This window comes from Podarcis gaigeae (assembly GCF_964106915.1).
Source record: "Podarcis gaigeae genome assembly, chromosome: 11".
NCBI classification, from domain to species: Eukaryota; Metazoa; Chordata; class Lepidosauria; order Squamata; family Lacertidae; genus Podarcis; species Podarcis gaigeae.
Genome location: NC_139687.1, coordinates 8,333,306 through 8,360,116, shown reverse-complemented (window position 1 = coordinate 8,360,116; position 26,811 = coordinate 8,333,306). Strand labels below are relative to the sequence as shown.

The following is a 26,811-nucleotide window of genomic DNA, read 5'->3' as shown; positions in this document are numbered from 1 at the left end:
GCTCCTCTTGCCACCTACCCCATAAAGCCCCTCAGGACAGGACAGGAAAATGTTCTTTCTCTCTCCCCAGCCCCCACCCCCACCCCTTGACAGGTCTGTTGAAAATCACATGCTCCATCTCCGCTTTACCGACTTATTGTTATTATTATTATTAATCAAGTGGCTTTCTTTAGGGAGAAGGCAAGGGACTAGGCTGCTTTGGATAAGGGAGTGTGTACATTTATACTTTTGCAGTTGTGATGTAATCCAACAGTCTGAACTGATTTATGAACAGGGTAGTTATCAGCTAAAAAAGAAAAAAGAAACCCCACCTCACAATGTATTTTGTTCTGTACATGAGCAACTGTGTATATGGAAATATTTTGTAGAGGTGACTGCCTGATACCTTGGCCTGTCAAGTTACTGTCACATTATGATGCTTGGAAAAAATGCTTATTGTTTTGTGTGGGTATATTATGTTCTTTACTGGCAATAATTCACCACAGTATGTGTGTGTGTGTGTGTGTGTGTCGGTGTGTCCACAGGCCCTTCATTGACAAAACCTTTCCTTGCCTTACAGGGAAAGGCTACTGGAAGAAAATCACCACTGTGGCTAAGAGCAAAGTTTCAGAGACTGTTATTTAAACTGGGCTGTTACATTCAGAAAAACTGTGGGAAATTTTTGGTGGTTGGCCTTCTGATATTCGGGGCTTTTGCTGTGGGATTAAGAGCAGCCAATCTCGAAACCAATGTGGAGGAGCTCTGGGTGGAAGGTAAGGTTTGATCCGTAGCCTTATTGCTTTTTCCCCCATGCTGAAATTGAAGTTTATTTTTTGGAGTGAGGGGTGTGTGGGTTTCTTCCTCTCATCAAGGGGGGGAATAGTTCATTGTTCGGCCCATGCTGGCTGCAGGCCAGATGGACTGTACACAAGTTGTAATCTATTCTGGAGGGTAATGTTTTGGGAGGTGCAAATGGAGGGGGGAGCGGGGAGGGGGGCTACAGTGTGTGTACCCCACAAGTCTGCAACAATCTCCTTCTGTCTCTGCCTGTGTGTCCTGCGAGGAGGAGATCATGGTGTTAGGGCAGGGGGTTGGTTGTGTGAGTTGACTATTTATTTCCTCTCAAGTGCATGAAAGGAAAGTCTGTCTGGAAAGCAGCCCACCCCCTCCGCCATTTTGTGTGTGTGTGTGTGTGTGTGTGTGTCCTTAGCAGCAGCAGCAGGAACAGGAGGAACGTGATCAGCACAGCTCGGTAGGGCTGTGCTTGTGTGTGGTCCTGTTTTTTTGGACAGCTTTCAGCTTTGAGGGGGAAAAACATTTGTCTCAAGGTAAAAAAAAAATATGGAAAAGTGAAGCACAGACTGGAACTAGGTTGGAATGTTTGCAAAGGAGATTACTGATCTCCGGTGCGGGGAGGGGGGAAAGTTAAGGGGGGTTGTTGTTTTTAAAGGCAATGGGTTTTTTAAAAACCAGAAATACAGTACTTTTTAATGTTAGTTGTTGAACATCTGCTTTTTGAACAATGTGGAAAATGTGTGTCTGTGTATGTGTAATTTATCTGATTTTCCTGAGTGGCATTTGATAAATGGATTGGTTAGTGTTTTGGATGCCCTTATTCACTGATGCCCTTATTCATTGCTGTTTTTTTGTTTTTTGTTTTTTTTTAAAGGGATGCTTTCCTCAGAGGTACCCAAAACCTAGGTATTTGGTGTGAATAACATTTTTTTCTTTTACAAAAAAAACATGTTGGGAAGAAAGTCTATAGACTAAGCAGTTTATTCAGAAACAGGTTTGTCTTGAGCGAGAATGCAGCCCTGCTTTGGGTAAAATAGGTCTAGTTTGGTGAATAGATGCACCTTGGCAGGCCTGGTATTTAATACTAATACAACTAAAATGATTGGTGAAGGAGTTTCTGGTTTACATTTGGTAATGTGGTGGCCTTTAGAATAACCATGGCTATATTCATGTTCAGAAAACAATGATTGAGTCCGTTAATTCTTCCCACTCATCGGATGATGATAAAAGATGGAAGCCTGGCTTGCTTCATGAAGAATGAGGAGATGAGAAATGAAGTGTCCTTTTACAACAGAGGTGGCCCTCGAGATATTGCTGGACTCCAGATCTCATCTGCCCCAGCTAGCATGCCCAATGGTTAGAGACGATGGGTCCAGCAAGATATGGAGGGCAACATATACCCCAATCCTGTTTTATCGATTCCAGTGCCAAACGTACTGCTGTCTTTAGCAGGAACAACCTAAGAGCCTTTAGAAAACAAACCTTAATGCTTATGGGATTTCAAGCATAAAGAAATTTTATTTGTATGTTCATGTAGTGTATTACAGGGCCTGTAAGACATGTACGGTGACTATAGTCAGTTCTAGAAATAATAACTCGGGACCTAACTACACATTACACTAACAAAGTGATTAGCAATTGTAATGGGATTTCTCAAACTAAAACGCTGCTGTGTTTATAGGAATTTACCTCAGGAATGCAGCCCATGGAGAATGAGGCTCAAATCTTGCCTTCCCAGCCACAATATCAGTGGAAAATGTTTTCCCCTCCCACATTTAGCATTGCGGATCTCATTGATGCCAATGAGAGCTTTTTTTCTTACATTGATCACACAAGGAGGCAACTTTCACTTAAAGCTCCCTTCCCCGTATGCTGTGTTCCTGATGACAATGGGGGGTGGGCTACATCAAGTTTTTAATTGAAAAGGAAACCTTAATGTGATTGTGAACCACTTACTTGTGGGAAAGGACATTAATTTATTGCATTTATATCCCACCCTTTCTCTCTAAGGAGTTCAAGGGGGCACGCATGGTTCCCCCCCCCTCCTCATTCAATCCCACAACAGCCCTGTGAGGTGGTTAGGCTGAGAGGCAGTGACTGGCTCATGGTCACCCAGTGAGCTTCATGGCCGAGTGGGAATTTGAACCTTGTCCTCCTAGATCCTAGCCTGACGCTCTAAACCGCTACACCACAGTACAACAGCTAGGACTTCCTAGTTGCTTCAATATCCTATAACCAACACAATCCGTGGACTATGAGGGCAGGTAGTGAATAAAGTTGTCTTACCAGGCATGGCCAAACGTGGCCCTCCAGCTGTTTTGGGACTACAACTCCCATCATCCCTAGCTAACAGGACAAGTGGTCAGGGATGATGGGAATTGTAGTCCCAAAACAGCTGGCGGGCCAAGTTTGGCCAAGCACATGTTTGTGTGGACAGAATGCATGAACACTCTGGAACATAGGAAGCTAAGACCAGGCTTCTTCAACCTCAGCCCTCCAGATGTTTTTGGCCTACAACTCCCATGATCCCTGGCTAGCAGGACCAGTGGTCAGGGATGATGGGAATTGTAGTCTCAAAAACATTTGGAGGGCCGAGGTTGAGGAAACCTGGCTAAGACCATTGGTCCGTTGACTTGAGTATTGTCAATTTTCCCTCAGTAGTGACTCTCCGGGATTTCAGAAATGACTCTTTCTCAAGGATTGACTCTTTTGCTTGCCAAGCCTATATTATACCACCGAGCTACAGCTCATCCATTTTGGCAAACACATGGGGGTGTCTTACTGGGCCTGTATGTTTAAAGGGGTTGGAGACATAATGGACATAACATTTGGGAGCTCTGTGAACATGAGAAATGACTTCCCAAATGATCTCTGTTGCGACTGGTGCTTTTAACTTTTTCGGATATTATCTAGAGATAAGGATGAGTATGGAGGTGTCCAAGGTTGCAGGCGACACCAAATTATTCAGGGTGGTGAAAGCCCAAGCAGACTATGAAGGGCTCCAAAACAATCCCTCCTAACTTGGTGAATAGGCAGCAAAATGCCAAAAACAGTTCAGTATAAGTAAGTGTAAAGTGATTCACCTCGAGGCAAATAATCTTGACACAGCATATATATTGGCATATATGCTGATGGGGTCTGAACTTGAAGTAGTCAATCAGCAAATAGATTAATAGGAATAGCTCGCTGAGGATGTCAACCCTGTGAGCTGCGGCTGTGAAAAAGGCAAATTCCATTTAGGAGATCACTAGCAAAGGGATCAGAAACAAAACTGTCAATATTGGAATGTCCTTGTACAAATCTATGATGTGGCCAAATGTGTTGGAATATTCTGTGCTGTTCTGGTTGCCACAACCCCAAAAGGATATCATACAGTTAGAGAAAAAAGCAGAAAAGGGCTATGAAAATGAGCGGGGCACCATCCCTTTGAGGGGAAGCTACAATACTTGGAGATTTTCAGTTGAGGAAAAGAGTGGCTAATATGGGGGTATGGTATAGGGTTATGAAATTGGACATGGCGTGAAGCAAGTGATAAAGAGAAGTTTCTTTCCTTCTCTCATAATACTTGAGTTCATCCAGTGAAACTGACTTGCAGAAGATAAGAGCAGACAAGGTGAAGTATTGCTTTACATAACACAGAACTAAATAATGGCAGCGAATTTCATAAATGAACAGCGAGGAGGCTGTTAGCTATGAAAGCCGTTTAGACAGATGGATGAATGAAGGATGGATCTATCAATGAATACTATTGTATTTATTTCATGTACTTATTTTTATACCACCTTTCTGCCAAGGCACCTAAGGCAGTTAAAAGATTTAAAATAGCAAAACAAATAAATGGCGTAAGATGCCAAGCGACAATTCTCTCAGGCCAGCTGATAGTCTCTTTAGGAGTTGATGGCATAAGTTTGCTGTGCTTCACTCACTTCAGGGCACAGGGAAGGGTGGATAGAGGGGGAAACTGCCCCAAGGGTCATCTCAGGCTTCCTGAGGGTTATTGTCTTCATGACCTCCTTGGAATATTCCAGAAGCATTTGGTTGGCCACTGTGAGGAACAAGATCCTGGACTAGACAGTCTGATCTGGTGGAACACTTCTTAGGTGTTGCAATGTGTAAGCCTATGCCTTCAGAGGCTGTTCAAAATGGGGCTCTTAATCAGCTTTTTTAGTCTGTTTTTCATTGGGAGTCCTTCAGCAGAGCCTATACAGTCAGTTCGTTCAGTTCTCCATTTGCAGCACGTGAATATCCACAACTTTTGACCAAATGTTGAAAAATTCTGTTTCCAGCTATTTTAGGCTGTGGGCCTGAACTCATTTGCATGTTCATAAATCTAGTTGACTGCAATTGGGCTTACAAGAATGCGCGTGGATTTAGGTCTGAAGTCGTCTTGTCTTGGCTGACACACGTAATCTATCCTCCATGATTGATGGTCCCATCTCTTACCACCTACTTCTCCTGACAGTTTAATGCCTGCAACCTCCTGATTACTGCAGTGACAATTCCTCTGTGATTGAATGCATAATATAAATATTACTCCTGGGAGAAGAAGGAAAAATATGATATAAAGTAATTGCTTGGTTTGCCACTGTTCTGACTTCCTTTTATGTTACTGAGGGAAGAATCTCTCCCCAACCCATCCTGGCTTTCTACTATCAAAGCTAAATGAAGTTGACTTCAACATTTTTTATTTTTTATTTTTTGTTATCTAATACACTTAAGCACTACATTTTATGCAGTTTATTAAATCTCAATATGACACCCAATATAAAAACTGTAACTCTAAATTTAGATGTTCATATGTTTCTAGGAGGGTTAATTAAAACAAGCAGGCACTTTAGCTTTTTAAATTGGCTCTCGTTCCTTTTATCCCACTGAGCCATAGGCAGCAACAGCAAAAGGCCTGGTGGCATTGTCCTCAGTAACGAGTACTATATAAATATTATGGCCATGAACGGGACTGATATGCAAATAAACTAGATGAGTAGCAGTTGCATATTTCCATGGGTAAAAGTATAAACAGAAGAGAGTACCAAATGAAAAACAGAGTGGGAGACACTAGCTTGAAAAATCTGGTTCGTTCATTGTGTAAGTCAGAAATGCGGAACCTGGAGTGGCTGTAGAGCTGCCACCTTTGGTCGGGCAAAATAAAGGGCAGGTTGGGCAAATTATGGGACAGGTCAGGAGGAGGAATTGGGAGGCTAAAAATTACTTTACCGGTGGAAAAATGACTTCAAAGCAATCCATTACAATGGATCATGGGGGCTACTGTCTTTTCCAAGCCCGCCCCCTTTTGTACAAGCTACCCTATAACTTGTTTTGGATATGCTCTCAATGGCCCCTGCCCAGAGTGTGGTTAATTATCATGTAATATGAAGGAAGATAATGTTGGTATCTAAATAAAAGAATGAGGATTTGTGCTTCAAATAAAGCTGTCTGTTTTCTACACAGTCCTGTGGTATAACTGTAGTAGGATTGGACTAAAGCTGAATACCGTAAGCCCACAATTTATGCGCGTTTAACTTGTGCGCATTCAGCTTTATGCATGTGGCAAATTAAAAAAATAAAATAAGGGGGGGCGGAGAGGATGAGGTTCCAGGAAAATGATATTGGCAATCCCATCCGCCATTGAACCCAATGGGTTTCGACAATCCTTTTTTTCTGGGGGTACGCATATCCCTAAACATTTTGTGAATCTAAGTTTGGCCTTACTGAGGGGCAGTATTTCAATATGTGTAGGAAAATGAGAGTACCCCCTAAACATTTTTTTTTTAGAAAAAAGCACTGGGTTTTGACTATGTGTAGTTTTGGCGTTAGGCTTTATATCAGCGGAACATAACCCCCGACGTAAATTGTGGGCTTACTGTATTGAGAATCACTTCGGACAGGCATGGCCAAACTTGGCCCTCCAGCTGTTTTGGGACTACAACTCCCATCATCCCTAGCTAACGGGACCAGTGGTCAGGGATGATGGGAATTGTAGTCCCCAAACAGCTGGAGGGCCATGTTTGGCCATGCCTGACTTAGGATGATTTCACACATTACAGGATGGCGGAAATAGCCAGGAGACAACAGTGCACATGGTTTAATTGTGTGCACCATACAAAGGGTGGGAGGAACTCTAGCTTCTCCACATGGCGAGATGCATGGCTCCAGATTATTTCAGCAAGGGAGAAAGGGCAAGTTACTCCTTTCACATAGCGCCAGAAGTCTGAACAGAGGAAGCATAACCTCTGCTTCTTTCCCCTTTGCTTCTGTATAGTTTGTCGCACTCGTCTCTGAGAGTCTTGGTTAGACCTTAACAAAAGAGTGCTGTATTCATGGGGTCGCCAAAAGGTTGGACTTCCAGCACCTTTTAAAAATTCCTGCTGTTGGGTGAAGTAGGGATTCTGATCCAATAATTGTGTGAGGTTGTGTACATTAATTGTTCCAAGCATATAGAGCATGACCTTGCGTAGAAGGAGTAGGACTTCCCTCCTCAAAGACACGCTAGCGTCTCTGAAACTTATGGGACTGTTCACATTAATAGTCCCATCCTGTGCGTGTTAACTCTGAAGAAATTCTCATTGGTTTCCCAAGGGAGTGTGCAGAGAATTTTGCTTTTTGCTGTCCTTGAGCCACTTTCTTTAAGACTGGTCAGCAGTTGGTTTCGTCGGAGTGAGATAGGGGCCATGTTTGAACATAATGGTTCAGCTGGCTTCTGGGGCAAAGATTGTGGCCACTTTTCCTCCTCCCCGGTTCTTCTAGCTCGGTAAAGAGTGGTAGCTAAGCCAAGGTCTGTCTTAGCACGTCGTCTGAATCCGGGATTGTGGATAAACTTACTCCTTAAAGTCTATTCTTGACTACGGATTGTGCTTAAAGAGGAAAGAGCTTAACCACAATCCTGGGTTTTGACATCACGCTGAGCCAAACCTAGGATTAGCTGCCGAACCGTGCTGATCTAAAGGAATTAGGGAAGAGCAAGGCAGGTTTGTGCCATACCTGTAAGCCATAGCTGGCTTACCATGTTATGGGAACCAGGCCAGAGTCTGAGAAGCCAGGGCAGTGGGGACAATTTCATAATTCCTTTGCCCTACCAGTCTTCCAGGGACGCGGGTGGCACTGTGGGTTAAACCACAGAGCCTAGGACTTGCCGATCAGAAGGTCAGCGGTTTGAATCCCCACGATGGGGTGAGCTCCCATTGCTCGGTCCCTGCTCCTGCCAACCTAGCAGTTCGAAAGCACCTCAAAGTGCAAGTAGATAAATAGGTACCACTCCGACGGGAAGGTAAACGGCGTTTCCGTGCGCTGCTCTGGCTCGCCAGAAGTGGCTTAGTCACGCTGGCCACATGACCCAGAAGCTGTACGCCAACTCCCTTGGCCAATAAAACGACATGAGCGCCGCAACCCCAGAGTCGGCCACGACTGGACCTAATAGTCAGGGGTCCCTTTACCTTTACCAGTCTTCCCTGTTACGTCCCATTACCACAGCTTCATCTCTCCTCTCTTCCCACCTCATCTCTTTCTTTTGGGAGGGCCAGCAGTTGCTGACCTCTAAACTGGAGAGAGTACATTCAGAGTAGCAGCTTATTTTCCTCCTCTCTCTTTTCATGGTTGAAAGTTTGAATATGCTGAACAATATTGGCCAAATAAGGTGAATACTTCAAATGACTTAAAATAGATGTCCCTGGCCGTTGGCAACAAAGACACTTTATTTTTTGTTGTTAAAGCTTTTTGAAAATTATTGCCTCTCAAGAAATTGTCAGTATTTATATTAGGGACCAGTCTGTTTCATGTAATGTCTGCTGGAATACTAGGGAAGGCAGTGTCAGAAGATACCATGCCCTTGAAGCCTACTGCAAGTGAAATATAAACTTGCAAAATCCTAATTCAAACTTCATTGTGAGAATAAAGTTTGAATGAGTTTTAAGATCATCCAGACTCCAAAGTGAAGTCTGTTTAAAGCTATTAGAGTTGAAATATTTATATAAGGGTTGCAAAGACCCACCTGGTGGGCAAGTTCTCAGAAGAAAAAAGGAGGCGGGGAAATCGGAGACCCAAACGAAGCAGTTCTCAAAATCATTCTTGTAATGTCCTTTTCTTACTTTCCAGTTTGCGCCAACACACTTGGACTTCTGTAAACCTACTGGTACTGAGTGTCTTTCTCCTGAATCACTTCTTGGCAGTGTCTTGGATAGGTACCCTTTTCTTGGTCTTAAAGCTGCCACTCCAAATATTTCATTTCCTCCCTATATCTTCCAAGTTTGCATTTAGGTCCACCTGCAATCGTAAACACCTGCTAGGGAGTGATCCCCACTGGACACAGCAGGAGGGTCTCCTTTTAAGTAAACATGCAGTGGATTGCAATGTCGCCGTCACACTTTGTAGCTCCTCTTCCATGGGGAAGGGACATTTGGCTCTCCAGATGTTGGTGAACTACAACTCCCATCATCCCTTAATAGTGACCATGCTGCATAGGGCTGATGAGAATCGTGAGTTCAGTAAGATCTGGAGGGCCACAGGGCCCCTCAGCCCTCTCCGAATCCAACATACAGTCATACCTCGGGTTGAATGTGCTTCAGGTTGAGCGCTTTCAAGTTACGCTCTGCAGCAACCCGGAAGTAATGGAGCGCATTACTTCCGGGTTTCGCCGCTCGCGCATGCGCAGACGCTCAAAATGACATGTGTGGAAGCGGCAAAACACGACCCGCAGGCGCATCTTACGTTCTATTCAGGATGCGTATGGGGCTCCGGAATGGATCCCGTTCGCATCCCGAGGTACCACTGTATGATATTTGGATCCACCTGTATGATATTGGGAATTGCCTATTAAAATGTATCGACTTTTTAGGTGCTCAAATGACTATCGCAAAAAGCTGGATAAAAGATTGTCACCTGTGATCAGAAACAATACGTTTGTGTCGGTGTCCAATAACGGGTGGTAACATGCCCTACTTTAAAGGGGACTGTTCCCTAATTTAAAGTGCTATTGAAGGACAGTTCTCTATTTAAAGGGCTGTCCAGTCCAAATGCTTTTAAAATATAAAAACTCTAAGAAGGAAGGTCAGAGACCTTGAAGTTGCCTGTCAGCATCACTGAGCTAGCACAGAAATCCCCTGGTCACAGTCTTTCTCATTATGGCGAGAAGTAATATTTAAATTATAGTGATTTTTTTCTAGTTTTGCAGCTATACATATCAATCAGCACATGAAATGAACACCCTCTTTTTGTGTGTTTTGTCTTTGGCATTTCATAAGAGTTTGCCCTGTAGCTACAGAAAAAGAAGTGTGATAAAGCTGTCCAGGGAGAAAGGGAACAGTTCCCCACTACTGATCTAGAATGGCTTCTAAGAAAAAAATCAATGCGTCCTAGGTGTACATGCTAAATTGGTGCATGTGCTGTCTCTTGTAGCTAAGTGATAATAGATGCTAATTTATGCATTTTATTCTAGACAAGTCATTAAATTTTCTTATTTTGGGATATTAGGCAAATATCTATCTTCAAAGGACTGAAACCAATCTGGGAGCTAAGATCAGCAGGGGTGGTTAACAATACCACCTAGAGATTTGTGGGGTGTTTGTGTGCAAAAGGGCCTTTTCTGTGGTGGCACCCAGATTCCAAAACTCCCTGCCTTTCAGATGTGTACCTGGTGCCAATTCTATAGATTTATAGGACATGTTAAGGAGCACCTTTTTGTCCAACCTTTTGGGGATTCTGCTTGGTTAGCCTTTGAAAGTAATTCTACATTGTCTCTGTGTTGGTGACTCTTGGGTTGTTTTTAAAATTAGTATCAGTTGTGACATTGTTCTTTTCTGCTTTGTAACCTGCCCAAGGACCTTTTTGGTGATGGGTGGGCAATAAAGGTAAAGCGACCCCTGAACATTAGGTCCAATCGTGGCCGACTCTGGGGTTGCGGCACTCATCTTGCTTTATCGGCCGAGGGAGCCGGCGTACAGCTTCCAGGTCATGTGGCCAGCATGACTAAGCCGCTTCTGGCGAACCAGAGCAGCGCATGGAAACACCGTGTACCTTCCCACCAGAGTGGTACCTATTTATCTACTTGCACTTTGACGTGCTTTCGAACTGCTAGGTTGGCAGGAGCAGGGACCAAACAACGGGAGCTCACCCCGTCACAGGGATTCGAACTGCCGACCTTCTGATCAGTATGTCCTAGGCTCTTGTGGTTTAACCCACAGTGCCACCTGTGTCCCTGGTTCCTTGACATTGTTCTTTTCTGCTTTGTAACCTGCCCAAGGACCTTTTTGGTGATGGGTGGGCAATACAAACGTTTAATAAATAAAAATGAGAAACTGGTGCCGTACCCTTAAGCATTGGGCTGCTTAGCGATTGCAACATTAAGGGAGGTTGGAGTTGGGAGCTTAGCGGGATGCGTGAAAGAGGGATGGATGAGATTCTGTGCACATGTGTGCTCCACCGTGAACTTGTACCAGTTTGAGATACATCTAGGTAAGTTTATATTAGAGCTGTTGGTAGGGCAAGACCAAGGGAATACTTTATGTTGTTCTTCTAGCATTGGCTGCTAACCATTTGTCCAAACGATTCTTGAGTACCTGAGCTTGACATATGAAGTATGGAAGTGGCTTAGAACTGATAGGTGCTCTTTGATTTCAGAAAGGTATATATTTCATTATTCTATTGCGAATGGAATATTTTGGGTCTTCTTTTATATGAATTAGCTGTGCTAACATTCAAGCAGATATGTGCAGATAATTAACTTTATTGCTAACTTACGACAACAGATTCATTTGTACCAAGGATAGCTAACATGGTACCCTCCAGATCTTAATAGACTAAAACTCAAGTTATTACTGACTATTGGCCATGCTAGCTGAGGCTTATGGGAGTTGGAGTCTCAATATACAGAGGGCACCATGTTGGTTATAGCATTTTGTAGCTTACCCATTTGGTTTTCTTCACACTCTTACACAATGCAGGGATGATGGCAAACTTGGCTCTAAGAGTGGAGAAGACTGTGGTATTTATTTCCTAAGCGTTGCCAACTTCCAGTTGCAACAGGAATTTTTACACAAATATTTCAATTAATTTACTGGCTTTGATTGCATGTTCAGGTATCAGATTTGATACAATGCCCTCTTGGCTGTGAGTCCTGGAAGACCTGCTCCCTGCCTTGCAGGCCTTTTCCCACCTGGCCTGGGAGAGAGGGGCCCGGACTGACTCCAGCTACAAAAGCTGAGGCTGCCGAGCGGACTCTTGGGCTAGGGTGTTGTTTGGTGTGTTGTTGTTTTTTGTTGTTGGAGGGGGTTGTTGCTGTTGGTATCTTTATTTTACATCTGATAATTGATGTGGGAATTGTTCAGTTTGGTTGCATATATTTTGATGTTTATATTTATTTCTTATGACTACTTTTGTTATGTTTCAGTTATGTCTTTTCTTTCATGTTGTAAGCCGCCTTGAGCATGGGTGCAAAGGCAGCATACAAATATAATTATGTGTTGCCAGAGAGCATTCTTCATAATCTAATAGGGTAATAACCCTGGTTTACAAGAGCATAGTTTATTAAAGCTGTTCACAGATGATGTGGAAGTAAAATTTCACGGGATGTCAAGCATCAAGCCCTTGGGTGTTTCCAGTGTGATCAGTGGCACCTCTACTACACTTAATAATAATAATAATAATAATTCATTATTTATACCCCACCCATCTGGCTGGGTTTCCCCAGCCACTCTGGGAGCTCCCCCAAAATGAGAGTGACCACAAGGTGTATCATGGCAAAAATGATGCCTGCAAAATAAACTTCCAAATGAGCAACACAGCAAAATAATCACAAGTATAATAATAATCCATCCACTCTGGGCAGCTTCCAGCAGAATAGTAAAAACACAATAAAACATCAAACATTAAAAACCTCCCTAAACAGGGCTGCCTTCAGATGTCTTCTAAAAGTCAGATAGTTTATATTTCCTTGACATCTGAAGAGAGGGTGTTTGACAGGGAGGGTGCCACAACCGAGAAGGCCCTCTGCCTGGTTCCCTGTAACTTCGCTTCTCCCAGTGAGGAACCGCCAGAAAGCCCAGGTCCAGGTTGAATGATTGGGGTGGAGGCGCTCCTTCAGGTATACTGGGCTGACGCCATTTAGGGCTTTAAAGGTCAGCACCAACACTTTGAATTGTGCTCAGAAACATACTGGGAGCCAATGTAGGTCTTTCAGGACCGGTGTTACACAAGTTACTGAACCGTCTTAATGACTGAGAAGTCAACTCCCTTTTTGGTATAAAGAGCTGACCTGTCAGCTGCTTCTGCGTACTTCTGCATCAGCTTCTCTCGCTGGTGCCTTCTAAATTACCAGTGCAGGTATACAGGAATCTGCAGAGTATAGACAAATGGAGATCAGTATACTGCAGCAGAGGAGAGGGTATATTTTACAGTTTGACCAGGGTAGAAGACTTGGATGATAAGAGATGTTCAGGCTGTCTGGGTTGGGAAAAGGAAAGCAGTTTTGGCTTGCAAGGGTATAATAATAATAATAATTAATAATAATTTTTATTTATACCCCGCCCTCCCCAGCCAAGGCCGGGCTCAGAGCGGCTTACAAGCAATAATAAAACAAGTTGAATGATTACAACTTAAAAACAAAATTAAAATACAACATTAAAATATTGAAATATTAAAATATTAAAATTTAGGCTCATCGCAGGAGGAGAAGGAAAGGAAAAAAGAAAGAGAGGGAGGGAATCTAATTGACTCCAAGCCAAAGGCCAGGCGGAACAACTCTGTCTTACAGGCCCTGCGGAAAGAAATCAGATCCTGCAGGGCCCTGGTCTCATGAGGCAGAGAGTTCCACCAGGCCGGAGCCAGAGTTGAAAAGGCCCTGGCTCTGGTTGAAGCCAATCTAACTTCCTTAGGGCCCGGGACCACTAGGGTGTTGCTATTTATGGACATTGAGGCTCTCTGTGGGGTATACCGGGAGAGGCGGTCCCGTAGGTACGAGGGTCCTAGGCCGTGAAGGGCTTTAAAGGTCAAAAGCAGCACCTTAAATCTGACCCTGTACTCTACCGGGAGTCAGTGAAGTTTGAAAAGCACTGGGTGCAGTGCAAGGAAAGGCATGAGAGAAGAGAAGAGATGCAAGGAGCTCTGGCAGAGGAAAGTGAGGTGGAGCTGGTCCTGGAGAGGTGATTTCGGGGCAAGATGTGAAAGTAAAGCAATTACGGTTAGGTAATGGGTAAGCAAACTAAGGCCCAGGGGCCGGATCTGACCCAATCGCCTTCTAAATCCGGCCAGCGGATGGTCTGGGAATCAGCGTGTTATTTACATGAGAAGAATGTGTCCTTTTCTTTAAAATGCATCTCTGGGTTATTTGTGGGGCCTGCCTGGTGTTTTTACATGAGAAGAATGTGTGCTTTAAAATGTATCTCTGGGTTGTTTGAGGGGCATAGGAATTAGTTCATTTCCCCCCCAAAAAATATAATCCGGCCCCCCACAAGGTCTGAGGGACAGTGCACCGGCCCCCTGCTGAAAAAGTTTGCTGACCCCTGGGTTAGATGATAAGCATCATTTTTAGGAACTGATCACTGATCTTTCCACTGTTCCCACTGGTGGTGTTTTGGATAAAAAATGAGGTCCCAGTACTGATAAAAGTGCTGCGGGTGCCAGCCCAAAATGGCTGCAATGGGCAGCAAAAAAGGAGGTATCAAGGCTTGGTGAGCACTGTCAGAAAAATAAAGCCTTGGCCCATGCCATTTTATCTGTGGCTTCTGTTTAGTGTAGAGTTATGGCTTTCTGGGAGATGTGAAGGCCCATGTTGATTTGTGTTCCAAGTTATGAGCCGCTCTGTACAAAATCAAACTCTCAGATTCTACCATCGTCATTTTCTTCCTTTTGGCTAAAGTGGATGAAATTTACAGTCACAGGAGTCTCTCCAGAGTAGGTCATATCTGCCAAATTGCAGATAAATTGGTATGGGGGCTTTTTGTGGGGAAATTAAAGGGGATTCGTTTTCCTCCTTAATCCTTGATGGGAAAGGCATAGGGGTCATTGTAATTAAGGGGGCAGAGTGGTGTGTATTCCTAATTGAACTTGTTTAAAAACTTTGCAGCTTCACATGAGTTTTTCTGTGTGTCCCCTGATAGGATTTTACAGGTCTCCAATAGGCCTGAGGAGCTCTGCAATATTTTTTTTTATTTCAAAGCAGAGCAAATGAAGTTTTTAACGTAAAGCAGATCAGTGGAAGATTTTTTTTTTTTTTAACAAAAGGAACAACCCAAAGCTCTTCAGTTCTCCACAGGCAACATTTTGCATATCTTCAGTGTCCTTGGACATTGAGAAACATGGAGGTATACTGGAAACATAGAGTTTTATTGGACAGAAAATTCAGAACAGAGTGACTCAAGGCTTTGTGAAGGCCGTTATCTGAGTCAGGGGGAGATACAGATATCACACCAACTCAAAAGACCCCTGAATAATCAGTTCACCTTACTGTTTGGTCCACAACAGAACAGTTACACACCCTTGTCAGGTACTTCTAGCCCTTGGGAATACAAAGAAACTGGGTTTCATAATTTCTCTTGACTCAGTGTGCGCTCAGATAGCCTCTGGCAGACATGATGGTCCTCTGAATTCTCAGTAAACATGAAGTTGTGGCAGAGGAAGCAGGGAGAATGACTACCATGGTTCAAAGACAGCCTGGGATTTTCTTGTGTGTGCTGCTTGATCGTGCAGCAAGCCTCTGCCTCTCAAGTGCAAGGTGTCCTCCAGGACGTGTGGAGCCAAAATGAGACAAGGCCTTGTTTTCACTTTTTGTGGAATCTTCCATCCTCCTGCCCAGCCGTAGTCCTGGAGATGGAGAGGGGAGCAGGGGATTCTCCCAGACTTTAGGCTGCATTTTGAAAGTACAGCATGAGATCAAGAACAGGACTTTGCCCTTTGGAAACCCAGCCTTATGAGGAACGGTTGAGGGAATTGGGTATCTTTAGCCTGGTAAAGACATTTTATTTGATTTACATACCGTCCTTCATCACAAGATCTCAAGGCAGCTGGCAAGATAAAAATACAAGGTAAAAACACCAGTAAATGGTGAAAACAAAGACAACAAAACAATAATGCCCCCTCCCATAAACACATTTAAAAGGCTGTAGAATATTAATCAGCCTTATAAAAATAGAAAATACGAATGCAAAAAAAACAGAAACACATATTACAAATTAGAATATAACACTTATAAAGGTAAAGGACCCCTGACAGTTAAGGCCAGTTGCAGACGACTCTGGGATTGCAGCGCTCATCTCGCTTTACTGGCCAAGGGAGCCGACATTTGTCCGCAGGCAGTTTTTCCGGGTCATGTGGCCAGCAGGACTAAGCCGCTTCTGGCGCAACAGAACACCAAAACCAGAGCAGCGCACGGAAACGTCATTTACCTTCCCGCCAGAGCGGTGCCTATTTATCTACTTGCACTTTTTGGTGTGCTTTTGAACTGCTAGGTTGCCAGGAGCAGGGACAGAGCAATGGGAGCTCACCTCGTTGCGGGGATTCGAACTGCCGACCTTCTGGTTGGACAATGTATGAGATGGGCCTTTGGTGTGATCCAGCAGAGCTCTTATGTTCTTATGTTCACTTGCATTGGCACCAGCCTGCGTTTTCTGGTGGTGATTTTAATGGATCAGTTACTTTACCACTCTGAGCTTCTGTTACAGGAAAGCAGTTAACAATGGGAGTTAAACTGCAAGATGATATCATTTAAACTGAACAAGTTATCCTGCTTTTGTTTTCAGTGTCTAATGTTCTGTGGTTAATTTCTGGAACAGACTGGGTAATGCAGATCCACGCACTGATGTCCTTTTCCTGAAATGTATGCATAGTTGATTACAAGACAGAAAAGTAACATTGCCTTGACCTCTACTTTCTCTGCTGCTGGGTTTGATTCTTGCGTTCCACAGAATGTTTGCAGAAAAAGATTGAGAGGGGCACTTTTGAATTGCACTGTTTGCTACAGATTAGATACTCGCATACAAACATCCGTAGACATTTTTATAAGGACTGAATAAGTGGTTCTATCCTTGAGTGCTCTGCAGTTACAGAGCAGTTATTTGCCTAGGACAGATGCCATGAACCTACTCCTCCAAACCATAGTTTGTAGTTCCAGAACATTCTGTTAGCTTGTTTCCTCCCACCAGCACTTCCTGGTTTTCTCTAACCTGTTTCAATTTTCTTCATACTTTGCCTTGCCTCCAATTCATGGTTTCCAAACATGGTTTGAAATGGGATTACAAACTGTGCTTCTGTTCTTTGGAGGCAAGGCAATCCAAAAATGGTAGTTTGCTATTTTGGATGACAGGGCAAACTATGGTTAGTGAAAACCTGAAAAGTAGAGGAGGGCATCCATGGGAGTCAAAGGGTAGGAGGGATAATGTGAGCCTGCAGCATGTTTCCAATCACTCCATGATTCTGAGGATCAGGTTCCATTGTGAGATCTACGCTGTAACTCTAACCCTGTCTACTCAGAAGTAAGTTGTATTGAATTCACTGGGTCTTGCTCTCAGGTAAGTGCAGATAGGATTGCAGCCTCATTTAAAGCTTTGTTCCATCAACCTTGAGTCCCTGGATGTTGTTGGACTACAAATCCCATCATCCCTGACCATTGGGCTAAGCTTGCTTGGAGATTATGAGAGTTGTAATCCTACAAGTTCTGGGGACTTAAAGTTTTAGATGGTTATAGCAGCTGGTTATTATCTGATTCTGGAGCTTATTTAATTACATAATATCTGCTTGGTTGACTTCTCTCTTTCCATGGAGTGGTCTTCTGTCTCATGGATTCACCCACAGAGCCTCATGAAAAACAGACCCTACCAGTCTCACCCTTATGTGTCCTCTCCCTTGATACCTACTATCACTGAACGTTGTGCTTGGTGGCATCAGAGATTATGGTACTTTTCTGTTTATTCCTTCTAGTATATTTGACCAGCAGGTTTGAAAGTGCAACTGGATCCTTTGGTTATGTGCTCAACTGTTAAGAGACTCCAAAATATGACAACTTCCAGATGTCTGAACTGACTGATCCTTTTGTTTAGATTACGCTCCAAAGCTGATGCCTAGATTAGTGCTGGCTGGATGAAGCTATGGGAGATTTGTCTGGTTTTCACAATGCCATGTTTATATTTCATATGGATTTCTCCTTCAAAGCTGACCTTTCTGTGACCTGCTAAAACCATGTCCACTAGGATGCCAGCTTTTTAATGTGCCCACAACAGCTTCCCTACCCCTGTGCATCTTGGGGTAGATTGTGAATTCATGGTCCGAGGTATATTGCTTGCTTCATAGATATGAGTTGCATTTCTAAATTCTTGCCCATGCCATTGAGATTATGTGGCTACAGAAACTTTCTTGTCCTTGGGTTCCATATTGCCCCCAAATGCTGACAACCTCCCCATTTAACAAGTGCCTTACGGATAATACAACACTGCATATTATTGCAAAATCCCATCTAAAAAACTTAGGAAATGCTAAAACAACTGGATATTTAAAATCTAATTATCTGATAGAACAGGTTTGCTGGTAAAACAGGTTTAGCAGAGACTCTCAGGTGGTACATAGTGAATTCAGCCTTTTCACTGAATTCAAGTACATAGTAGATTTATATAATGGAGGGGTGGATGAAACTCATGTTCAGCTTTACCACCTTCTTTTGATTATACCTTTTTACATTGAGCAACATACTATCATATCTACTTTGTGTGCCGGCACACAAGTTGTTTTATTGGCAAAGTTTATCCAAGTCTCTTCTGACCTAAGACCCAATACAGACTTGAAATCAATGGGCTTAAGCATGCCTAAATCTATGTTGAGTGAGGTCTCTTTGCTGAGGGACTGGATTTATATGCTACTTTTGTATGCCAAGGGAATCATAGAATCATAGAATCATAGAGTTGGAAGAGACCACAAGGGCCATCGAGTCCAACCCCCTGCCAAGCAGGACACCTCCTGTTCCAAACAGAGGGCACTGTCCAGAGAGAAAGTTGAGTGTTTTGATTTCAATGGATGACTTAAACAGATGCTTAAATATCCACAGAAATGAGACTTAATTTTGTAAAATAATAATAATAATAATAATAATTATTATTATTATTATGTATTGTGCTCTATGTTTGTTTTTTTAGCAGACAGGTCTGCTCCGTGTCAATCACTCTTCATTAGTTTTGATAGCATGTATGAGATCGAATTTAGGAAAAATCAGGAGGTGATTAGAGATGCAGAGACCTGAAGGTGATCTGTTGCAAGGGATCTGCTGAGTTGATAAGAGCATACTGGTCTTTTTTTATTATTTAAGTGAGCATTCCAGTGTTTTTTTTATAGGGGGTGGGGTTGGTAACTTCAAAAAGTATTAGCGTTTTGCGTATTGAAACAGATACACCAGAGAGCACAGGTGCAGGGGACGTACCATGGTGGTATCTGTGTTGCAGATTTATTGATCCAGTGATGCCTTTCAAACCTTTACAAAAACAAGCTCCCCTCTCCCCACAATGGATACCCAAGCAGGTATCCACAAGTAGAAGCAGATGTTTTCAAGTTGCATATTTAGTGGCACACACCCAAATACTTTAAAGCCCTTCTTCATTCATTGATGATTTAAAAAAAAAATAATCCCTGAAAGAAACTTATTCTCCCTTTCCACCCTTTGTTTACTGAACCAGCATATTTGTGCTTCTTTGGTCAATAATCAGAAGTGAAGTGCGGCACATCAGGAATGAGCACTGTTAAGTCAACTTGTAGGGTTCCCCCCCCCTCCCCTTAAATCATTGCTTAAGGGCTTCTGGCCTCTAACTCAGGAATCCTGCCCAAAAATGCCAGATGTATTACACAGTCGAGTCTTGCAATGTAAACAGTGCTCTGTGCCATGAGAGCAGGGTGGTCCATCTCCTTAAAAAAAAAAAAAAGAGGGGGGGAGAGAGAGAGATCTCTACTTTGAAAAGAGCACAGTAGTTGTAGTGTTGTTTTGAGTTCTTGGCTGCACAGCTAGATTTCTGGAGCTGCAAAAGCCCAGATAAATTAATACTTTGGACTGGCAAAGAAGTATTGACTGAAACCGAGATGTTGGAAAGCAAAACGTGAGACTGATTGTGCTCAGTTAATTAAAAAAAAGGAAAGATTTTTTAAATAGAACAATTAAATATAAATTTAACTGCTTAGGGTTGTAAAGACAGAGCAGAAATGTGTGTTATCATAGCATATCAATGCAATGACACATAATAAGTGAGTGTAAACAGCGCAATCGTTTTGGTGCTACTTTATGTGGTGGGAATAAGCATCTATGCATTTAAGCCCTTATTGTGCTTCCCTAACGCCCCATTCCGCCCTCGAAAGACAGGCTTTTGCTTGCATCAGTTAAACATAAAGCAGAGCCCTATTGGATCTAGCCCAGCACTCTGGTTTCCACATTGGCCAATCAGATGCTTCTTAGAAATCCAAAAAGCATTACTAGAGGGCAATCACCCTCACCTGCTGTTGTTCCCCAGCAACTGCTATCTGGAGGCTGAAGACATCTGAATCTGCATTCTGCATATCTCTTACTTGGTAGCCATCAATAATCCTTATCCTCCATGAATCTGTCGAATCCCCTTTAAAAACCATCTAAATTGGTTTTAAAATTATGACGAACCCATGTAAAATTCTAAAAAAAAAAAAAAATCCAAATAAGAGAATCAGTAGTGCTGTTTCTTTTGCCTTACTGTGAATTACTACTATGTAGGTCTAAACCACTGAGACTCTTAGGTCGGCGGTTCGAATCCCCGTGACGAGGTGAGCTCCCGTTGCTTGGTCCTTGCTCCTGCTAACCTAGCAGTTGACTCAATTCTTTATTTATACGGCTATTAGCCCATAAAGTATGTACGAACATAAAAGCACAGAAGCATAAAGACCAATATATCTAACAACAGAAGGTGAACACCACGATGCAAGGGTGGGTCATTGAGCAGTGACAAATAACAGCTTGGGGCCCAGAAAGATCCAAGGGACGGTTCACAGAAAAAGGAAAACTGGAGACGAGATCCGTCATGCACTCTCATCATAACTGCCCGATTAGTTTTTGATGTTGTTGTTGTTTTTTGGTGGTTTTTGTGTGTGAGATAACCGCATTCAGGAATCTCGCCACCTGCAGAGTTACAGAAGGATCTGTATCCTGCAAAAGCAGTGCGGCATGTGAGCTAACCTAGCAGTTCGAAAGCACACCAGTGCAAGTAGATAAATAGGTACTGCTCTGGCGGGAAGGTAAACAACATTTCCATGCGCTGCTCTGGTTTCGGTGTTCCATTGCACCAGAAGCGGCTTAGTCATGCTGGCCACATGACCCGGAAAAACTGTCTGCAGACAAACGCCGGCTCCCTCAGCCTATAGAGTGGAATGAGCGCTGCAACCCCAGATTCGTCTGCGACTGGACTTACCTGTCAGGGGTCCTTTACCTTTACCTTTTTTACTAGGAGATAGCCCAATGGCTGGGGATTTGGGATGTGGGTGGCGCTGTGGGTTAAACCACAGAGCCTAGGACTTGCCGATCAGAAGGTCAGTGGTTCGAATCCCCACAATGGGGTAAGCTCCCATTGCTCGCTCCCTGCTCCTGCCAACCTAGCAGTTTGAAAGCACGTCAAAAAGCAAGTAGATAAATAGGTACCGCTCCGGCGGGAAGGTAAACGGCGTTTCTGTGCGCTGCTCTGGTTCGCCAGAAGTGGCTTAGTCATGCTGGCCACATGACCCGGAAGCTGTCTGCGGACAAACGCCGGCTCCCTAGGCCTATAAAGCGAGACGAGCACCGCAACCCCACAGTCGGCCACGACTGGACCTAATGGTCAGGGGTCCCTTTCCCTAGAGTCATGGGATTCCTCTTGTGCAGAATGAGAAACCTTGGATGGATTACTCGCACCATCTGGAATTAATTAAAATATTTGCGCCTAAAAGGTACAAGGAAGACTTACCGCTTCCAAGGTGGACAAAAGTTTGAAGGAAAGCAATAAGCAGGCACCTCCACTGGCCAAGGGGGAGTGTCTCCAGCCTTCTGGAAGCACCACCACAAAGACCCTTCTGCTGAAAGCTTAGTTTCCAATGCAGTTTTTCCAAGCAGGGCAGCAAGAGAGGCTGCCACAGTTTCGTACCTGTTCCATTCCCTGCACAAATAAAAGAACTGGCTCTGAAGCTACCACCGTCCCACACCACGTAGGGCAAGAAAAGCCAAGGTTGTGCCCTCGAGATGAGAGACTTTGTCAGGCAAGGCCTTCTTCCACCTGCCTTGACCCACCCTCTAGTCTCTGCTTCTCAATTTGTATTGTATTGTTTTATGTACTGTGGCTTGCCGTTGTTTTATTGATTATAGTTTAGAAATCATTTATTGTAACTGTTGAGTGGGTTTCTGTTTAACTTGTATATGTTGATATTATTATTATTCTATACTATTCTAATGATTGTTGAATGTTACCTTTTTTTTTGTAGGGTGCTTATTTTAAAGTTTTGTTTTATTATCACATTTTTGTATTGCATTAGATAGTTATAAGATGTACATTTTTTGTTTCTTCAGCTTGCAAACCACCTTGAGTATTGTAAGATAGAAAGGCGGTATACAAATTAAAAATGATGATGATGATGAACAGAAAAGTGGCTTGCTGGGTGGGGCAGGGACACCACACTAGCTTCCTGGCAGGTGGATCACTGTCTTCTTCTTCCTCCTCCTCCTTCTCCTCCTCCTCCTCCTCCTCTTCTTCTTCTTCTTCTTCATCGATCACTCATAGCTCAGTAAGATTGTCTTCCATAAACACGGTTTTAACAGTGAGTCCATAAGTGACTGTGGAGGCCAATTCTGCATCCACACGTCCTTCCACAGTGGGGACATTGGTTTCCGGGCAGGAGTTGATCACAGTATGGATTTGCCAAGCATGCCTTCCTCTTAGCACGCTTCTCCCTTGCGTCCTGAGTTCCAGTGTCTTCAAAGCCCATGACACCTTTGGTAAAGGCTGTTCTCCAACTGGAGCGCTCGCAAGCCAGTGTTTCCCAGTTGTCAGTGTTTATACTCCATTTTTTTAGATTTACCTTGAGACGGTCTTTAAACCTCTCTTGTTGACCACCAGCATTACACTTTCCATTTTTAAGTTCGGAATAGAGTAGTTGCTTTGGAAGATGATCATCAGGCATCCGCACAACATGACCAATTACTGTCTAGCTTACCAGTAATAGGAAGAGAGAGGCAGCAGGGTGGGTGGTGCTGTGCAAGCACATCGGTGGAGCCGATCTAGTGTTCCTGCTGGTGTGTTTGCACCATGCAAATCCCCAAGCTGCCTCACCCATCTTCCTCCCAATAAGCAATAGTGACCCACGTCCTGGGAAGCAAGTGTAGCAGCTGTGACTCACCTGGAGAACCACTTCTGCTTCATCATCTCCTTCCAGGCATTGTGAATGGTCAGAGGCAATAGGCATTGGAGCCATAGCTGTCAACTTACAGATTTGAAAATAAGGGACCAGCGGCCTTGAAAATAAGGGACCAGCAGCCAAAATAAGGGACCTGCGGCCTCACCTGTTCCAGGCACTCCAGTCTTCCTGTCCTCCTGCAGTCTGGTCAAACTCATGCTGGTAGCTTCGAGAACACTGTCCAACCAGCTTTGTAACCAGAGGTTCAACTGAATAGAATCTGAATCACATGCACCACAAGGCCTATGCAGCCTCAACTTAAGATGGCTCCCCGGCCTGGCTTTGCACTGCAAAGTTTGCAGCAGCACGTGCAACAAAATGGCGTCCAGCATTCAAAAACCCCCTCAGCTTGCATTAACTAGCCACACACAAGGCATGCAAGCTCCACCCCCCGGTCTTTCTTAGACTTCTTATTGGGTGAGCAACACAGCCAAGCAACACAGTTGGAGCCTCCCTCCTCCCTGGCCGGCAGGGAGGGAGGGAGAGGAGCTGCTTCCTTTGAAATTTAAGGGATATCATTTAAGGGACATCCATCAATAAGGGACAGCAGCGGGACATGGCGCTGGAATAAGGGACTGTCCCTTCAAATAAGGGACACTTGACAGCTATGATTGGAGCCCAACGACACTTACTAATTTTTGTTTATTAAAAAAAAATCAACATCCTGCTTTTTAGGAGGCGACTCCTTACAAAGCAGCAGACAAAATGAAAAATTTCCAGAACCAAAACATTTTTTTATTTTTTTTTATTTAAGATGTTACAAAGCATCACACTTGCTACCCTGGTTTTGGGCCTGGAAAGCCAAAGGCTGCCTTTGAATTGGGCAACTTGGCAGACAGCACTGGAGCAATATGCTTCACATGCCTCATCCCAGTCTAGGGTAGTAACCTTCAAGCTTTTCAGACCTGGGATGAGCTCCTTAACCTAAACGTGCCTTTGTGAAGTCCTTTTTATTTTTATTTATTCACCATAGATTTGTTTGGTGCTAAGTGTTGCTGTTGCAACCTACCTGGGATCAGGCCACAATCTGGTGGTGGTTCCCAATGCTCTATGTCCAACTCCCAAGAGACTGTGATCTACTCCCAGTATTAAAAAAAAACTGGCAATGATCTACCCATTGTCATTGGAGGGAGGAGGAGTGTGCATGGGTGGGTGGATTGCCTAGAGGAGTTGAGCTTTGGGGAGCGGGGAGGATTCCGCAGAGTTTTTTAGCTTTTTCCCTGTACATGATAAGGATCCTGTGATCTACCAGGATCAGCAAGGGATCTACCAGTAGATCATGATCTACTGGTTGGACATCCCTGTTCTATAGAGTTTAGCTAATGGGTAGGCAAACTAAGGCCCCGGGGGCCCGGATCCGGCCCAATCACCTTAATCTGGCCCGCGGATGGTCTGGGAATCAGCGTGTTTTTACATGAGGAGAAAGTGTCATTTTATTTAAAATGCATCTCTGAGTTATTTGTGGGGCATAGGAATTTGTTCATTTATTATTATTATTTTCAAAATATAGTCCGACCCCCCACAAGGTCTGAGGGACAGTGGACCGGCCCCCCGCTGAAAAAGTTTGCTAACCCCTGGTCTAGCAGCTGTTCTCTGAACCATTTTAAGTTTTGAAGTTTCTGAGCACTTTTCAAAGGCACAAGACTCTTAGGAGCATTATGGGGTGCTTGTAATACAGCATCTCTCTCATGTGAATGAGATTGGCTGCCGAACGTAAGCAAATGCATCATTATGCTTGTCGGGGGAAAACAGCCAAGTGTGAAATCATTCTTAGAATTAGTTTTGGGTTATCTGTTGGGAAATCTCTAGTTATATCTGAGCTTCCTTTGGTGGGTGGAAACATGAACGGGTTTGTTAGAACATATTTGTATATGATTAATTATATTAAATACCTGCAGGAAAAGAAGCCAAGTGCCAACTATGGTTGAGGGAGACTTCTTTTCCCTTTTCTGTCTCTGTTAACATGACTCAAAAACATCACCCCAATTTTCTATTTCACCTTCTGCTAGGAGGCTTAACTACCCTGCTTTGTTTTGTGAGGAGGAAGAACACTGGTTTGTGAATGTTTGTGCATTTCTGCTTTGTGTTATTGTTGAATTGCACCTTCTTCCAATTTCACTTATTTTCAGATTTGATTCTGTTTTGATTCACTTTTGTAGCAGCTTTAGTCAATTATCTTCTTGGGAAGTTATTTCTAGTTAACACTTGTACAAAGGGCTCTTTATGGTTGCACATTGGTGCGCTCCAGGAAAGTAAATAATGAGAAATGATACTGTGGTGTCAGTTAGTAGCATGCGTAAGGTTTGAAAACAAAACAAAAATCACACACTTTTGGTATCTGCACTGGGAAGCCTATAAGAAGCATCAATTTAAGAGAATCGTGATCTGGCTTAAATATCTATTAACAGCTTTCTTCTAGAGATTTGGGAAACTAGGATGACCTTTTTTTCCTCTTTCTTTCTTTCTTTCTTTCTTTCTCTTTCTTTCTTTCTTTCTTTCTTAAATAGGCTACAGTTTCACATGGCTTGCAAAAGAAATCTCTCTCCCGTTTTGTTTCCCACACCAATTGATTTATCATTTTGCTTGCAAGCAGACTTAGAACGTTAGGGCAGGAGCGCACTCACTTTTTTCTCGTAACTTTTTTGTTGCAGACCGAAACCAGTTGACTTGAATAATTTTTTCTGTGCCCTGAATGAAGCCAGCAACGTGGAAAAATCTTGCCGTTCAGGGCTGTCTGAATGTACATTTCAGCCACACATTAAGCTGCATTTGTAGGCAGTGGACTGCTAAATACAACCATTTTTTCGCAGTAGAGAGTTAGACAGGTGATTAGCATAATTAGCACAGAGTAGGCTATACATATGGTAATGCTAAGTGTGTAAATGCCAGCTGCGGTGTAAAATTTATGTCAGGGGTCGACAGGGCTGTGTGAAAGTATTGTGTTACAGCTGCAGGTCAAAGCCTCCATTGCTTGCCTCCTTTTCTCTTGTTGGTGAATGTGCTAAACAGAGGAGAAAGACAGGCAGAAATATAACAGATAAGGCTTTGATTGAACAGTCCAGTTCTGTGCAAGTGGAGGTTGCTTTCGTGTGTGTGTGTGTGTGTCTTCTATTTTTAAAAATAGGTTTTTTTGCCTTTCTGCATACTGTTTCCAAGTATGTTACTGGTCTGATTGTGCATGAGTGGAATTGGGGGCGGGAGACTGGGGGCGGGGGGGAAAGCAGAGGGAAGTGAATTTCATAACTGTAGATTTAAACACAGTTCCAATGTTTATCTTCCTCCTCTGGCTCTTGCATTCCAACCATCACTTTCTCTCTCTCTCTCTCTTTCTTTAAAAGAGGTCTGTGGTAGTTATTGCACATAAGGGGCTTGGAATTATACAGTCTTGAAGGTGACAGCGTTATATGCAATAAAATCTCAGCAGCGCAACAATCTTCAAGCTGCATGACCAGTTTTTAGAAGAAGTGCCAGAAAGTTCCTCTGTGGTTTTGCGTGTATTTATTCCCCAGGTTCCTCCCACCTCCTAAACCACTAAATTCTTTCTAAATTAAAAATGACTAATGCAGGGGTCTTGTTGTATATGTGTGTGTGTGTGTGCATTTTAAAAATTATTATTATGAAAGGAAATCAGTGCCGACTGCACAC

The 26,811-nt window shown here is 43.4% G+C and overlaps 2 protein-coding genes across 8 annotated transcripts in view; both read left to right on the top strand.

Annotated features, from left to right (window-relative positions):
* FANCC (FA complementation group C) overlaps positions 1-26,811 on the top strand; it is a 193,901-nt gene that overhangs the window by 1,331 nt on the left and 165,759 nt on the right. The window lies entirely within an intron of this gene.
* Positions 1-26,811, top strand: part of PTCH1 (patched 1) — a 112,766-nt gene that overhangs the window by 13,944 nt on the left and 72,011 nt on the right. For 6 of the 7 annotated variants that reach the window (XR_014555940.1, XR_014555941.1, XR_014555942.1 and 3 more), the window contains exon 2: positions 560-752. Coding sequence is in view for 2 of the 7 variants with exons in the window: in XM_083701887.1 (XP_083558013.1) it covers positions 560-752 (193 nt within the window). In the remaining 5 variants the exon portion in view is untranslated. Of the gene's footprint in view, positions 1-559; positions 753-1,195; positions 1,308-26,811 lie in introns of those variants that run through there. The other variant, XM_083701888.1, reaches the window with a different exon arrangement.